This window comes from Bos indicus x Bos taurus, chromosome 6 (genome assembly GCF_003369695.1).
Source record: "Bos indicus x Bos taurus breed Angus x Brahman F1 hybrid chromosome 6, Bos_hybrid_MaternalHap_v2.0, whole genome shotgun sequence".
NCBI lineage: Eukaryota > Metazoa > Chordata > Mammalia > Artiodactyla > Bovidae > Bos > Bos indicus x Bos taurus.
In genome coordinates, this window is record NC_040081.1 from 91,981,574 (window position 1) to 91,997,970 (window position 16,397).

At 36.2% G+C, this 16,397-nt stretch overlaps 1 protein-coding gene across 3 annotated transcripts in view; it reads right to left on the minus strand.

Moving 5' to 3' along the window:
* CNOT6L (CCR4-NOT transcription complex subunit 6 like) overlaps positions 1-16,397 on the minus strand; it is a 114,527-nt gene that overhangs the window by 12,287 nt on the left and 85,843 nt on the right. For all 3 annotated transcript variants that reach the window (XM_027544841.1, XM_027544839.1, XM_027544840.1), the window contains exons 9-11: positions 6,955-7,106; positions 3,928-4,155; positions 1,616-1,818 (exon numbers count right to left, since the gene is read on the minus strand). In XM_027544841.1, the coding sequence (XP_027400642.1) occupies positions 1,616-1,818; positions 3,928-4,155; positions 6,955-7,106 (583 nt within the window). The remainder of the gene's footprint in view (positions 1-1,615; positions 1,819-3,927; positions 4,156-6,954; positions 7,107-16,397) is intronic.

A 16,397-nucleotide genomic window follows, 5' to 3' on the forward strand; every position in this document is an offset into this window, starting at 1 on the left:
CTACTCCGATGATTGAGGAAGATGGCTTAGATTAATATTGTAGATTTTATTTCCCTAGTTTTTACTTTATGGACAAGGAAGAAGTAACCTTTATAAAAGCCTAGTTAAGGGAGAAATGATTTAAGTCTTTTTAAGTACACACATACCAAAACAACACTAAGAGTTGTAAAACCACTGAATATTTACTTTAGGGAGGCTTTTTGTAGGTATTCTGGGTTGTGCAGGCAGAGATGTATTATATACCACTGTATAGGATTTAACCTATATATTTAACTGTGTATCAAGTCCAGAGGTTTTCCTTTAGGCTTACACAGGAGCAGTGGAGTGACAGGGTCCGCTGGACACTTCATCCCAACTCAAGTGTTCAATGGTATGATGTTGGGAGCTTGAAATGTACTACAGTGAGAGTGAGAGTACCTGTACGACAGAAATCTGCAAACACTAAAAACTTGGGTTTTTTCCTCAGAAAGCTAGTTATTAAATATTTATTAGCACATTACTGCATATGAGTGATCTGAACAAAATCAATTATCTCTGCATAGTATTACGTACTCTAACAGTTAAAATACTAAAATTAGATTCAACCTATAAACAATTTGTTTCCATTTCTTGATTACAAAAACTGATGAATAACATCAGCACATAAATTTCCTGTTTTCTTCCTACTATCTGTTTCCTGGAAACAGGCTAACAAGCACTGAAAATGGAAAAAGGCTACTGGAGATGTGCCAGAGCCCAGTTCATAAATTTCCTTTGGTGTTTTATTAAATTCCCTTTAGGCTTCTTACTCCTAACTATTTTCCAACATCTGCATTTTCAGGATAGTATAAGACTTTAGGATAGATTCCTGAAATGCCAGAAAGTCAAACAAAGGTACAAGAGAAGAGCTACAAGCAGACAGAATGATCAGAAAATTTGCAAATGGAAAGGGATTAACTACAGAAAAACCACTATCAATCAATGTTTCAAAAGAACAACTGATCCTATAAAGCTGATCCTCTTAATTTTTTTCTTATTTTGCAAAAAAATCTTTCTTGTTCTTTTACTAAGCTAGAGTGGTGGTCCACTGTCTGGTAATTTATTAGTATGACAACGTGGATATAAAATAAACCCTAAGTACAACCTTTCTAACCACATCTTCACAAAGAAACCTGGAAAATTTTAAGATAAATATCAATGGAAAGAGCAAGAAAATTTTGAGGGAATACTCTACAGTTCATTTAGGATGAGTTTAGCTTTATCAAGTTGCTTACTATTTGGATTCCTACTGAAAGTCAGGGATGGTATGGTTTATTATTATTATATTAATAAACACAAAGTGCTTTTGAAAAGTACCTGCCACATACACAGTATTTTGGAAACTTCTGCTATTATCATGGTTATTTGAAATTTGAAGAAATGAGTTTTCAAAGAGGATTCTCAATTCCACAATAACAGCCACAAAACCTAACAAACCTCCTTACATATTCAGGTGCACACTTAGCCAAGACATTTAGAGAATGTAACAAACTCCTAAAGATTATACAATTAAACGTAAGTAACATATCTCTGGCTCTTTCTTGTCACATGTTTGTATTTGACATAATTTCTATGCCAGCCCAGAGGCTTCACTCACTTTGAAATCAAAGGTGTAATTGGTGTAAGGCATCAAGTTATTTTCATAGGCGCTCTTCAGTTGGAAGCCATGTGTGATTCTCCCTTCTGAGCTTCCGTTCTTCCCATTGCAGCTGAAGTTCATAAGACACTCATTGTACCTCAGTTCCTTGAAGTCTTTGTGGTTGTCAGCTACACCTCCATTGCTTAAATATTCCACAACACCTGGCAGAATAAAGAAAGAAGAAACACTACCATTTAGCATTTAGACCTTACAGAAGATTTCATAGACAAAATCTGCTGCCAAGTACACGTACCCAAGTTCAGAGTGGATTTATTACACTGAACATTTTACTTATGAAATTGCCTTCTTCAGGTTAATGTTAAGAAATCAAATATCAGCAATTTCATATGGTCCAATCAAACTGAAGGGTATTTATTTGCCTATTTCAGAGCAAAATATCTGGATCACCCTGGAACAGCTTCAGTTTTCTTAATGGCTCTTCAAGATGAAGATGATTCCCAGGGTCTAGGGTGGCATTCACTAGGAAAGTCTTGACCCTACATGTTTGTAGAATATTATTTCAAAGCAACCTCTCTTTAGTATTTCACCATTCTATCCAGTCAGTTAACAATTTCTGGACTACGTTATAAAATTTTTTAAATCATTCACAACAAAAATAGATTCTGCATCTTCAATACTGCAATGTCTAGCTTCAGGAAGGCAACATCAATCTTTGTTTCAGGCTACAGTGAGACTTTTCAGTCACACTAAATAAGACATTATATGCTGGAGGCAGATCACTTGGTCAAAAATATTGGATGTGTCTAAAAAGCTAAAGAGAGTAGAAGCACTGAAAAAAAGTATACCACTTCCACTAAGTAAACATGGGAAAAAAATACCGCAACTTTTCTGACGATGATGATTAGTTAACGCTGTCACACATCTCTATTTGTGAGTCGGGAAAGGCAGTAACATACATAAAGAAAAAATGATGAGCAGAACATCAGTACTGTGAATAGCTGAAAAGGAGCTATCATTTATCTAGCAATTATTACATGCTCTTACACTGTTTTAAGAGCCCTACACATTTAAACCTCACAAACAACTCCATCAAGTGGATAAAATGATTATCCCTTTATTTAAAAATGAGGAACTTAAGTCATAGATTGCACACCTCCTAAGAGGGAGAACCAGGATCCAGCCCTGAGAGTCTGGCTTGAGCCAACTCACTCTGCTGTGATGCCAAATGACAGTCAAATGAGATGGGAGAAACTTGTGCTAGAGGGCAATGCAGTCAAAGAGGAGGACATGGGTAAGGTGTCAAAGGGGCCAGGGGCTGAAAACAAACTTTTGTCAAAGGATGATTTCGGCATTTATTTGCTAAGGAGAGAAAGCAAAGGTATTTTCTACATGTGAGACTTTTATTTATATTACAGTTTTAAGTGTTTGGGTTATTTTACATTTATTATTCAGTGGTTGTTTTAAACAATTTAAAGTAGCTTACTGAAAATATACAAAATTTAGAATATGCTTTGGTAACAGCAAAACAACAATAATGTTTTACATTTGAATTTTAATATCTAAGTGCAGAACTGATTTTTTTCTTTTTAACAAAGATCTAAAATAATTTAAGTTAGGACATAAAGAGGTTAAAAGGAGCTCAAGATGTAATGTGAAATCCTAAGGTAATTCTGATCATTCTTCTGCCACCTAATATCAGAATTAAAGGATTTTAATGAACTCACTTAAAGGTTACCAACATTATTAAACTAGATAGCTGTACCTGCTGAACATTTTCTAGTTGCCTCTCAGGTCACCCTTCTCCACTGCACTCTCTGACACAGGAGGCTAGCCTTGACTTACATCAACTGCAAACCCCTCCCCACTCTGTTGGATTTGGTCAGTGGACAGCAGTGGTGAGAGATCAGAGGACAGAAGCAGAGAGAGGCTAAGATATATACTCCCCTGGCTCCCTTCTTGTTGGTTTGCCAGGGACTGACTGCATCCCAGTTCAAATCCGCGGCTCCTATTACATGGCCCTCTCCTCATAACTACTGTTTCCAAGTTCTGATAGCAGCTCCCACCACTTTCCCTAATTCTCCCAGGAGCAGAGTACTGTGTCATTAATTGTTTTGTGTCCCTTAACCTTTGGAAATAGCTTAGCTGAATAAACTCTTCTCAAGTAGCCCATGTGCTATTCCTGGGATTCTTACAGATACACCCTTGAATTTAGAAGAGAAATTCTCTGCTCAAAAGTTAAGAGCCAGCTGACCTTTCAACTACAAGTAAAAGCAAAGTTGAACGCAAAGAGTAAATCATGTAATCAATACCTGAATCTGGCAATGAGTTAAGATCTGCACATAGCACCAGCGGGATGGAATTAGGATCTGCGGTTGGGCTGCCAGGCCTACTTGAGGCTTTCTCCAGAATGTTTTTAACCTCTGAGACAAACATCATGGTCTGAATGAGCTTCACATCAGAATACTCTGGGTCCCAATGCATGTGGGCATTTGCCACTATAAGCAGCTGTTTGTCTGCAGCATGAATAGGCTTCATACCTAAATTTAAGCATTAGGGAAACAAAGGTTAAAATTATACTTTATTATAAAAAAGCAGTATCTTAAAGAGTTTTCCCTCAAACCCATAATCACTTCTTTACTCTTTTCCGTTAATTTCTATTTCCCCCCTTTAATTCATAAAGTAGTTCTTAGAAGCTAAAGTGCTGAGATTCTGATAATCCCAATATGGGGGTTGACAATCTGTAGCCCACAGCCCCGTCACCTGTGTTTGTACAGCCTGTGTGAGCTGAAGCTGGTTTTACATTTTTAAAGGGTTCTACAAAAGAAGACTGTGATAGACACCGTATGTGTCCCACAGAACCTAAACTATTAATTAACTACCTGCTCCTTTATAGAAAAAGTTTGCCAAATCCTGCTCTCTAGCCAAGTTAGGATCTATCCCATCATATAACCAATATTTGATTATATTGGTTTGATTTGCTTGATTTGCTGAGTTTAGTGTAAAAAAGTAGTTTAAATATCTGTCATGTAAATATCACAATAACCTAGTGAAGTAGGTTTTTAGTCATTTGAATCACCTAAACCTTAATTTAAATCCTTCCACTGCCCAGTACTCATTCACTTCGCATTTTCTGAGCACATCAATGACAAGGTCAGTAGTTAAACGCAAGAACATGATATTAATCTATACAAAATAAAGTAAGGAAGTGAATTTGCTATGAATCTGCTACCAGAATCTTCATACCATACACTCAGAAGAAGTAATTTTAAAAATGAGAATTAGGAAGTATGCTCTCAAAGTCTGGCATGGCTTTCAGATGTGGCTTTGTTACTAATTACTAACCTTTATTACTAATAACCGTTTTGGTACTCAGGCTCATTTGGACAATGAGGTATTCAACTACAAAATTTCTGAGGTTATTTTTTCCCCTAAAACAATGTTTTATAATTCTGCCAAAATAAATATTAACATGGTGGGAGAGGATGGCACATTAAAAATTTGCCCCTTGAAAGAGGCGATAAGCATGTTTGGAGGGAAAAACTGAAAATTCAACTCAGTTAAGATATACTGACAGAGAAAGATATCCATAAAATTTTTAAGGCACAAAACTCAATATGCATGGTGTGTGTGTGTATGCGCACTCAGTTGTGTCTGACTCTTCGCAACCCCATGAGTTGTCACCCACCAGGCTCCTCTGTCCATGGAATTTTCCAGGCAAGAATAGTGGAGCAAGTTGCCATTTCCTTCTCCAGGGGATCTTTCCAACCCAGACATTGAACCCATGTCTCTTATGTTTCCTGCATTGGCAGGTAGATTCATTACCAGCTGGAGCCACCAGGGAAACCGATATGCATGGTATGATGCCATTTAAATAAAAGTATACACATATACACTAGTAATGTGTAAATAATGAGTAAGAGTTACTCCTAGAAGGTATGAATAAGCTGGGATGCTCATGTTTTACTCTATATACTTTGGTACTGTTGGAATACTAGATACATATAAAATTAACTTTTCTATTGAAATTTCTATAACAGATTTCTTAAAAATTTCTCTATTGAAAATATAAACTCTGCAGAAAGACTGGATTTTCTCAGTCTATTATTTTGGTAAAGTTAAGTTTCCATCTTACCAAGCTATAATTATCTTTAATGTTGAGTAAATAAGTAACCGAATTATCTTTCATATGTGATAGAAACAGTCATTTTAAAGCAATTTGATCATAGGACAAAAACCCTGCAGCCCAAATTCTCTATCGTCTTTTCCTAGAAGTTTTATAGTGTCATTTGTGGCTGTAGATTAAATATTCACTATATTAAATATTAAAAACTTGCCCCTTTAAAGAGGCCATAAGCACCTTCTATAATATTAAATTCCTCCTCTAAGAGTACAAGAGATATTTCAGAATATAAAAGTGTCAACTGTATACTTTACAATTACTCTTCTACAGATTAAAAGGAGAGTAAAACTCCAAAATAAATTCAATGTTCACATTACCAGAAAAAAGGTACCAAGCTTTTGAGAAGAATGAGACTGGAAAGGACATAAAAGTAAGTACAAGTAAGAGGCTAAAAAAGAAGAAGGAATTTTAAATCATATATCAAAGACTGATCATCTTTGATGACAGATAAACTGAAGAACAGTGAGAAAAGGAGGTATGACAAATATGCATGGTCTGAATAATTCAAATCAATACTTAAGGCAAAAATCTTTTCTTCTACAGGTATTAAGTAAAGAAAAACATTTTAAATAAAAGCCCTGATGGGGTCTTGACACGTTCTCCCTGGTTTTACCTGAAATACGGTTAGGTAAGCAATGAAATGCTCAAAGGCAGGCAGTAGGAAGGGGAGGAAAAAGGTCTGGATATGCAAAGTACATAATGAGTTTCTGACTTTGAAGGAAGCTATAAATATCTAAAATGGAAAAGTAAAGTACCAGGTAGATAAAAGATCCCGCTCTTACCCTGACAATGACTGAAATATAACAAAGAAATTAAAAGAAAACGTGCCAAGTACTTAACCTTAAGACAAAAGATTTCACAGTCAAGAAGCTAAAAATACGGCTAAAAAGTCATCATAATTTCTAAATTCAGCTTAAAACAATTCTTATTTCAAATAACCTTTTAGAATTAATGGCATATTAAAGACTTTCCTTTTTACAGAGTACCTGGCAAGTAATATCCCAAGACATAGATGACAAATTAGGACTATTTTCCTGCCCATCTCTTTTAACTTTCCTCAAAAGATGAGAAAATAACTATGCAATAAATACCAGCATGACACGCTGCACTTGAGATGGTGTTTATTTTTAGTAGGATGATTTTAAACCACACTCACCTGCTCCAAATAGTTCTTTATGGACCTCTAATACCACAGCGACACCGATATTATCTTTTGTCATCACTCTGTTCAGCATAGCTTCGGATCCATCTGAATTAGCCATTGCCACTTGGTTAAATTCCACCGTATGCTTCTGCACCAATGTAAATCTAAAAGGTCACAATGCATTAGTATTATGGTATCAGGTATGAGAAGAGCACAAGATATAGACACTACTCACTGTCTCCTTAGTCATCTTCTAGCTGCAAGGGGTCTTGTGATACAGTTCTGGCCAATGAGAGGGAAAAAGTCTGATTACTGTAGAAACCTTCTTGGAAGTGCCACCTAGCAAAGACGGTGTGTATGTGTCTATGTGTGTACTCCTTTACCCTTTTCCATCTCTACCCATGTGGTAAGAGACAGGAAGGCAAGACAGCCATTACAAATGGAGAAGCAGCTGAACTAGTTCTGGATTGCCATATTTGGACTTCCTGTGGGAGAAAATTACTCTTCTCCTATTTCTTTAAGTGGCAGTTGGGATTTTCTGGTATTCAAAGGTAAACACAAGCTTAACTGAGTCAGCAAGTTAATAAGACAGAAGAGAAAAAAAATCTACCTACCCTGTTGGCAGTTTTATTCTCACCACAGCAAGAAAGCTGTCAAGAAAATGCAGGGACACACCCTTATCCCAGCTAAGGTGAAGCCAATTTTTCCATCTGGCTTCTACTAGAAAGTTGGCATTGGGTGAATATAAGTGAACAGAAGGAATGATTCTACAAGATGAGGGATGGCTCTCCCTGGGATTACAGCTTGTGCATCTGTACTAACAGTATATCCTTTCCTTAGTGCCAAAGTAGGAACTGTAGGATTTAACAGAATTGAGTCCAGCACTGCCATTTAATAGCAGGATGACTTTAGTCAAGCCATTTAACCTCTGTTAGTCAAGCTTTACTAAGTTTGTAAAGCATTTATAAACAGCCAAAACCTACTAAATATATTGTCTGCCTTTCACTAGGTTTTAAGAGGAGAAAAAGACATCTCTACTTTTATAAAAGGGCCCTACCCCATCTTCTCCTAGCTTTGAAAGTGAAGCCTGCACACAGTCCTTCAAAAATACTAAGACTGTACTGTGTTGCAGGACACTGTGCTAGATGAAATAATACTCCTCTCCTGACTCCCAGTCTCAATGTCTCAGATGGGCTGAGAAGAATATAAGTTTGGGTCATGTGCCTACTCCCAAGCCAGAGTGATTAAAGGAGTGGAGTTTCCACCCTGTAAAGAGGTGATATTTAAACTGGAATATGAATGATGAGAAATTACCAAGGTGAAGAATGGAATTAAGTGCATTCCAGATAGAGGAAGAAGTGAGAGGTTCTGGGCTAGCAAAGAACTTTGTATGTTTATGGGTTATAAAAGAATGGAAGGGTATGAAATGATGTTGGAGATTAAGAGGAAGAGAAGTGACTGAAGTAGATTCTAAGCAAGGATATGATAGTACTTGATTTATATTTTTTAAGATCACTGCAGCTCCACTGTAGACAATGAATTACGGAGCCGAAGTTTGAGAACTGTGAGACGAATCAGAAAGTTTCTCAGGTTGTTTGGATGACTGATAACTGTGGCTTAAGGTAAGGCAAGAGAAATAAAGAGAAGCAGGCAGATACAAAATGAGTTCCACAGATATAATGGATCATCCTCAATATCAGGACTTTTAAAAATGTCTTTAAGCAATAGAATTTCTTTCTTAAACAACTCTTGGTAAGATTATCATATATAAAATAGATAAAAGCAGTATTATATCTGAATAAATCAATCATTGAAAATGATGAACCTGTTTTGATGTTTATAAAAATTTGAAATCAGAGGGTATAGATGATAATTATAGTTTTCTATCGGTCTCAGTATCCAGCTTATTTCTCTATTCTGTTTTGGTTACACAGTATTAATAAAAACCCTGATTCACACAAACACACAGATACAAGTGGTAAATAACTGGCTTTGAACTCAGAAAAAAGCAAGCAAGTAGGCAAAAACTCAATTCAGAGGTCTGCAACAAGTCAACTAAGCAGTGTATCAGGAACATGTTATTGATTTCCAAAGTGTTAAAATTTGGTATTTGGAAATTTGAGTGTTATTTTAAAATTACTTAGTTTAATTATTTGGATTTAACTTTTGAAATATCTTGTAAATATTTACAGAGTTCTTAAGGCTTATTTATAGGAATCTAGGCTCCTGCAGGAAAGTCTGAAATTGCTGTTTAACAGCTTAATACTGTAATATTTTTCTTCTACCAGAGTCAGGATATTATTTGGTAGGGGTGGTGGAGTGAGACTATCTAATTATAGAACTGTCTTTACTAAAATTTGTTTCCCTGTAACCTAAATCTAGACCATTTCTAGACCTGTAACCTAAACCTAAATCAAACCTAAATCTGGACCATTTCTTTAAAGGAACACAGAATTTACATTTGACACTACTTTAAATATAACTCCCAAGTCTTCTCCAGAAAAGAAATCAATTCTTTGCATGATATATGGTGTAAAACAGTTGTTCATTTGAAAAACTCAAGTTTAAACTCAAAGGTGTAGTACCTAGAACTGGAGATAAATGAACTACTGTCTCCTTCATTTTGGACTAATTTTTGTTAATAAAAACTGAAAATGTACTGTGGGGAAAGCCATATTAATTGTAAGCTAAATAAATAATACTATATCTCCACAACTCTTTGGTATTTTAGTTCTTAAACCAGGTCTCTTCAGTTCCGTATTTATAGATGCTTAAGAACAAAAAAGTGAAAAAAATTATTTTATTAAGTAACATACAGAGATTGGGAAATGAGAAAAAAATAAAGAAAATGTCAAGTTACTTGCATCCCAACACCCCCATCAACATCTCAACATATTTCCCCAGACTTTTCTCTCAAGCATGTGTGTGTATTTTTTATACAATTAGAATACTACTCAGAGTTTTACCTATTAATAATACTCTAATATAGACAGGGACATTTCCCTATAAAATACCATATGCTTCATTCCCTCTAAGATCAGGAACAAGAAAAGGGTGTCCACTCTCACCACTATTACTCAACACAGTTTTGAAAGTCCTAGCTATGGCAATTAGAGAATAAAAAGAAATAAAAGGAATACAGATCAGAAAAGAAGTAAAACTCTCACTGTTTGCAGATGACATGATACTATACATAGAAAACCCAAAAGAAACTATTAGAAAATTACTAGAGCTAATCAGTAAATTCAGCAAAGTCACAGGATATAAGGTCAATACACAGAAAGCACTTGCATTTCTAAATACTAACAATGAAAAATCAGAAAGAGAAATTAAGGAATCAATCCCATATAACATTGCAACAAAAAAGAATGAAATATCTAGGAATAAACCTACTTAAGGAAACAAAAGACCTGTACATGGAAAACTGTAAGACACTCATGAAAGAAATCAAAGACGACATAAACAGATGCAGAGATATTCCATGTTCCTGGGTAGGAAGAATCAATATTGTGAAAATGACTATACTACCAAAGGCAATCTACAGATTCAATGTGATCCCTATCAAATTACCAATGGCATTTTTCACAGAACTAAAACAAAAATTTCACAATTCATATGGAAAAAAAAAAAGACCCTGAATAGCCAAAGCAGAATGGAGCTGGAGGAATCAAGCTTCCTGACTTCAGACCATACTATAAAGCTACAGTCATCAAGACAGTATGGTACTGGCACAAAAACAGAAATACAGAACAATGGAACAAGACAGAGAACCAAAAAAAGATAAACCCACGCACCTATGGGTACCTTCTTTTTGACAAAGGAGCCAAGAATATACAATGGGGCAAAGATAGCCTCTTCAATAAGATAGCCTCTTCAATAAGGGGTGCTGGGAAAACTGGACAGCTACATGTGAAAAAATGAAATTAGAACAATTCCTAATGCCATAGACAAAGATAAACTCAAAGTGGATTAAGGACCTAAATGTAAGACCAAAAACTATAAAACTCTTAGAGGAAAACATATGCAGAACACTTGATGACATAAATCAAAGCAAGATCCTCTATGACCCACCTCCTAGAGTAAGGGAAAGAAAAACAAAAGTAAACAAGTGGGACCTGATTAAACTTAAAAGCTTTTGCACAGCAAAGGACACTATAAACAAGGTGAAAAGCCAGCCCTCAGAATGGGAGAAAGTAGTATCAAATGAAACAACTGACAAAGGATTAATTTCCAAAATATATAAGCAGCTCATACAACTCATTGCCAGAAAAACAAACAACCCAATCAAAAAATAGGGAAAAGACATAAACAGACATCTCTCCAAAGAAGACATACAGATGGCTAACAAACACATGAAAAGATGCTCAACATCACTCATTTTTAGAGCAATGCAAATCAAAACTACAATGAGATATCACCTCACACGAGTCAGAATGGCCATCATCAAAAAGTCTACAAACAATAAATGCTGGAGAGGGTGTGCTGAAAAGGGAACACAAACTGATACAGCCACTATGGAAAATGGTATGGAGATTCCTTAAAAAGCTAGGAATAAAATCACCATATGACCCAGCAAACCCACTCCTAGGCATATACTCTGAGGAAACCAAAACTAAGAGAGACACATGTACCCCAAAGTTTACTGCAGCACTATTTACAATATCTAGAACATGGAAGCAACCTAGATGTCCATCAACAGATGAATGGATAAAGAAGCTGTGGTACATAAATACAATGGAATACTGCTGTTGTTACTGCTAAGTCGCTTCAGTCGTGTCCGACTCTGTGTGACCCCATAGATGGCAGCCCACCAGGCTCCCCCGTCCCTGGGATTCTCCAGGCAAGAACACTGGAGTGGGTTGCCATTTCCTTCTCCAATGCATGAAAGTGAAAAGTGAAAGTGAAGTCGCTCAGTTGTGTCTGACTCTTAGCGACCCCATGGACTGCAGCCTACCAGGCTCCTCCATCCATGGGATTTTCCAGGCAAGAGTACTGGAGTGGGGTGCCATTGCCTTCTCCGACAATGGAATACTACTCAACCATAAAAAGGAACACATCTGAGTCAGTTCTAATGAGGTGGATGAACCCAGAGCCTATTATACAGAGTGAAGTAAGTCAGAAAGAGAAATATAAATATTGCATACTGACACATATATATGGAATCTGAAAAGGTGGCACTGATGAATTTATTTTCAGGGCAGCAATGGAGAAACAGATACAGAAAACAGACCTATGGACATGGGGGCAGGGGAGGAGGGAGAAGATGAGATGTATGGAGAGAGTAACATGGAAATTTATAATACCATATATAAAACAGATAGCTAATGGGAATTTGCTGTATGACTCAGGGAACTCAAACAGGGGCTCTGTGACAGGTTGAAGGGTGGGACTGGAGGGAGATGGAAGGGAGGTCCAGGAGGGAGGGGACCTGGGTATATCTATATCTATCAGGTCCACAGATACACCCAGGTTTATAGATATACCCCAAATATATATATATATATATATATATATTTGCTTCAACAATCAATTTTTATGGTTGCATTGCTGCTGCTGCTGCTAAGTCGCTTCAGTCGTCTCCGACTCTGTGCGACCCCATAGACGGCAGCCCACCAGGCTCCCCCGTCCCTGGGATTCTCTAGGCAAGAACACTGGAGTGGGTTGCCATTTCCTTCTCCAATGCATGAAAATAAAAAGTGAAAGTGAAGTCGCTCAGTATTGTCCGACTCTTAGCGACCCCATGGACTGCAGCCTACCAGGCTCCTCCGTCCATGGGATTTTCCAGACAAGAGTACTGGAGTGGGGTGCCATTGCCTTCTCCGATGGTTGCATTATAGTCCACTAAATAAATTCACCATGATTGAACTATTCTGTTAGGCATTTAAGGTACTTCTGATATAAGTTATTATAATTAATGAGATTAGTTATAGTAATAGATTCATTAGTGTAGTAATATTTTGTTTTGCATATAAACATTTTTCTGTGATCTCAAATAATTTTCTCTCTTCCTCTTTCTTTTAATAATTGAAGAATTGCAGACTTTATTTCTGTTGAGTATCATTTATGTTTCTGCTCATTAGTTCACCCATTCAGATATTAAGGGCACTTTGAAACAATATTCTAGTTTTCCAAAAGATTAAAATATCCTTGCCAGCTTTTTGGTTTTTTATAAATCTTATATGTATGCATATGTCTTCTCTTATATAATCAAAATTCTGAACAGTGCGAACAAATTTAAAACAATAATAAGCCATCTATTATTGAGGATCTACTCTGTATCAAGACCTGTGAAATTACTTCATATTATTAGTCCTAAAACTTTGTTAAAACTTTGCAAAGTGTGGACATGAAGAGATGCTACCTGGATGCCTCATCAGTCCTTCAGGAATTGCTCCAGTTGCAGAGGGCAGCCTCACCAAAGTCCAAGTACTTCTGGGAGTGGCACGTTACAGATCAAAAGCAAAAGATAAAGGTCTGGGGATTTTGGTTCCTCCTAGATTAACTCTCACAGGCCATTTCAGCTCCAAAGCTACAGGTGGGGTCAACTGAGGCTGTCTGATGTGCAACACAGTTCTACTCTCTATGCTCAATTCTTCTTCCCCCCTTTCCTTGTCACAGCTTTTGATCCCTAATAAACCCCTGAACACCAAACTAACTTGGGAGTCTTGTTTCTGGAGAACTCAAATTGTGACAGACAATACTACTGGGTTCGCCAAAAAGTTCATTCGACTAATATCTTGTGGAAAAAGCCAAACTTTTTGGCCAAACCAATGCTCATTACCACTAAAAAGATGAGGAAAACTGAGGCTTGCAAATGAGGTGGTTTATTCGTCTCCAATATACTAGAACTGCTCCTATACTCCAATGCTCACTATAGATGACTCATGCCATCTACTTCTCTAATCATACTTTGGCAAGATATTTTAATACCATGGGATATAATTATATTGATTTGGAAACCTAACTAGTTAAGGCAGTTTAGTGATTTGCTTGGCTTCCCAAGCTCCTCTTCTTGGTTTCCCAATCTCCCCCTTACCTCGTCTTAGCCTTTTCAGTTTGAAAACAATTCTCCTCAATAGAGACCATGAAAGCAAAATAGAACTTTTTCCTTGATCATTAATTAGTGACTGCACAATGCACATGGGTATAGTGCAGATGCTATTTAAAGTATTCTCCTTGTTGCCTTAGCACATTCATCCAATTTTCCCTTTTTTCTTAATTTTCATGGCAAAGAAGATAGGTTCATAAGCTCTTTTTTTTTCTTTAATACATGCTTGGTTATTGAGTTGTTTACTGGGGGGAAGAAAAAAACACTTCTTTTAAAATGAATCCTGAACAATTACCTGGTTCATTAACTGCCTCAAATTACCCCTTCAGTTTTCTTCCTCATTGGTATGATTTATTACTGTATTGCCCTATTTCTGACTTAAGCATCCCAATCTTCTTGAGGTATCTACTTTCTAATGTCTTTGGTTTCAAAAAGTTCAGAAAAATAAAATCAGTTTTCCTAAATAGAGCACATGTCATTATAACCAAATACTCCCCTTTTTAGTGCTCAGAGATACAGAAACGGTCAGAATGACACTCTCAATCTTACTCAGTTTCACCAACAGTTGAAAGAATCAAAGAGATAGCTGAGAACTGAGGAACCACAGAAAATTCCTTTTTTCCGCAAAATTCCTTTTTTTCCCAGTAAGAATTAAATAAGGGCATAGATATGTTTCTTGGGCTATAAGAACTTTTCAGGGACTCTGCTTTTAGAAAATAAGATTTCTAGCACCAGTAGAGCTAGATAATCTCCTACAACTCATCCTGTGTCTGTTTATTTTATACTATATTTATAATTATAATATATCTATAATATAGTAAGAAACAGTTTACCCATATTCTATTCCATACTGCTTTAGAACAATTCTTACTTTCTCCCCTCTCACCTCAACCAAATAATCTCTACTCTGCTTCTCCTTTCTGTGAACCATGATCTTTTCTAATCACATTTAACTCACTCTTAAACCTAAACCAAATAGAATTTTTTATTGTATATGCAGTATAAGATGCTATAAAATGTGTTCTTGGGTCCCTTCAAAGTAATCATGGGAGTTCCAAAAAATAATCTAGAAAAGGTAAGCTTAGAGAGTGAGATAAATAGGGGGAAAAAGTGGATATTAACCATTCTAGATATATTTGTACAACTCTTTTAACCACTGAAAGCATTTTCACATTTTTGGTCATTTTAGCCCCATAAAAAACTTCTGAAGTCAGGCAGAACAGTTATTATTAACATCCATACTGGATAGGTAACGAAACTGGCATAAAGCAAAGTTCCAGACTGAATAAATGGGAAAGCTAACACTGGAAACTAGAAATCACAACCTCCGATTTTAAAGTTCTAAATGCAACCACCACCTATGACAGACAAAATTAGTAACTGAGAAACTAGTAAGATAGGATTATCAGAATAGGTCATTTTGGGACAATACTATATAATTTATAAATGAATGCCCTCTTCTCAACCACAAAACAACCTGTCGTAAAATGGAAGGCAAAACAAGGACCTGGTCTTACCTGGTATCTCTGAAACAGACAGCAGAGGCACTATAACAAGGACTAAGCACATGACAACGTAGTCACCAACCCTATCGGAAGAGACTGCCTCGTCACAGTGTAATGGTCACATTGTTCTAAAACTGCTGTTTTCATCTTTCCCTTTCTCACTGATTTGAAGCAAAGTATGATTAGATCAGAACTGCTAAACTCGAGAACAGCAAGTATGTCTAGTATCTAGGTCTGGTTTCAGCTCCATTTTTCAACATTTTTGATTGCTTCAAATTGTGCACTGGGCTCCAAGACTCCATTTCTACTAACTGTTTAGTCTATATGACAAAATATGGCAAAGAGAAACTTTTTGACTTAAAAAAATTTAACCTATAATAAGTTTTCCAAACACACAAAGAGAAAATACATGCCTATATGCACATGTGTGTTTTACAAAATATTTCAAAGTGAAAAAAATTCACAGCATTTTAAATAATTCAAGGCTGTTTTCAAATAGTCACTTGTCTAAAGTTTCCTAAATAACAGTTGTAACTGTGAGTTCAAAATCTTAATTACCTCTAATAAACTATCAAGGCATTCTAGAGTTCCCTCTCAAAACTGTGAAAGGAATCAAAAATGATAATATCATCCTTCAGAAAGAAACAATGGCAAATGGAAAAACGAGCTGATGTCACATCTCATCAGTGTTATCAGTAATTTTTTAAAATTATGATGTTTCAAGGAAATTTGTGTGTGAATACAGATAACTAATATGAAATTCAAGGTAATTTTTCCAAATGAGATAACCTTTTAAGAGATACAAGTGATAGCAAAAGCTGAAATAAGTCTAAACATCAAGGACCTAGTATATAGCACAGGGAACTATATTCAATATTTTCTAATAACCTATATGAGAAAAG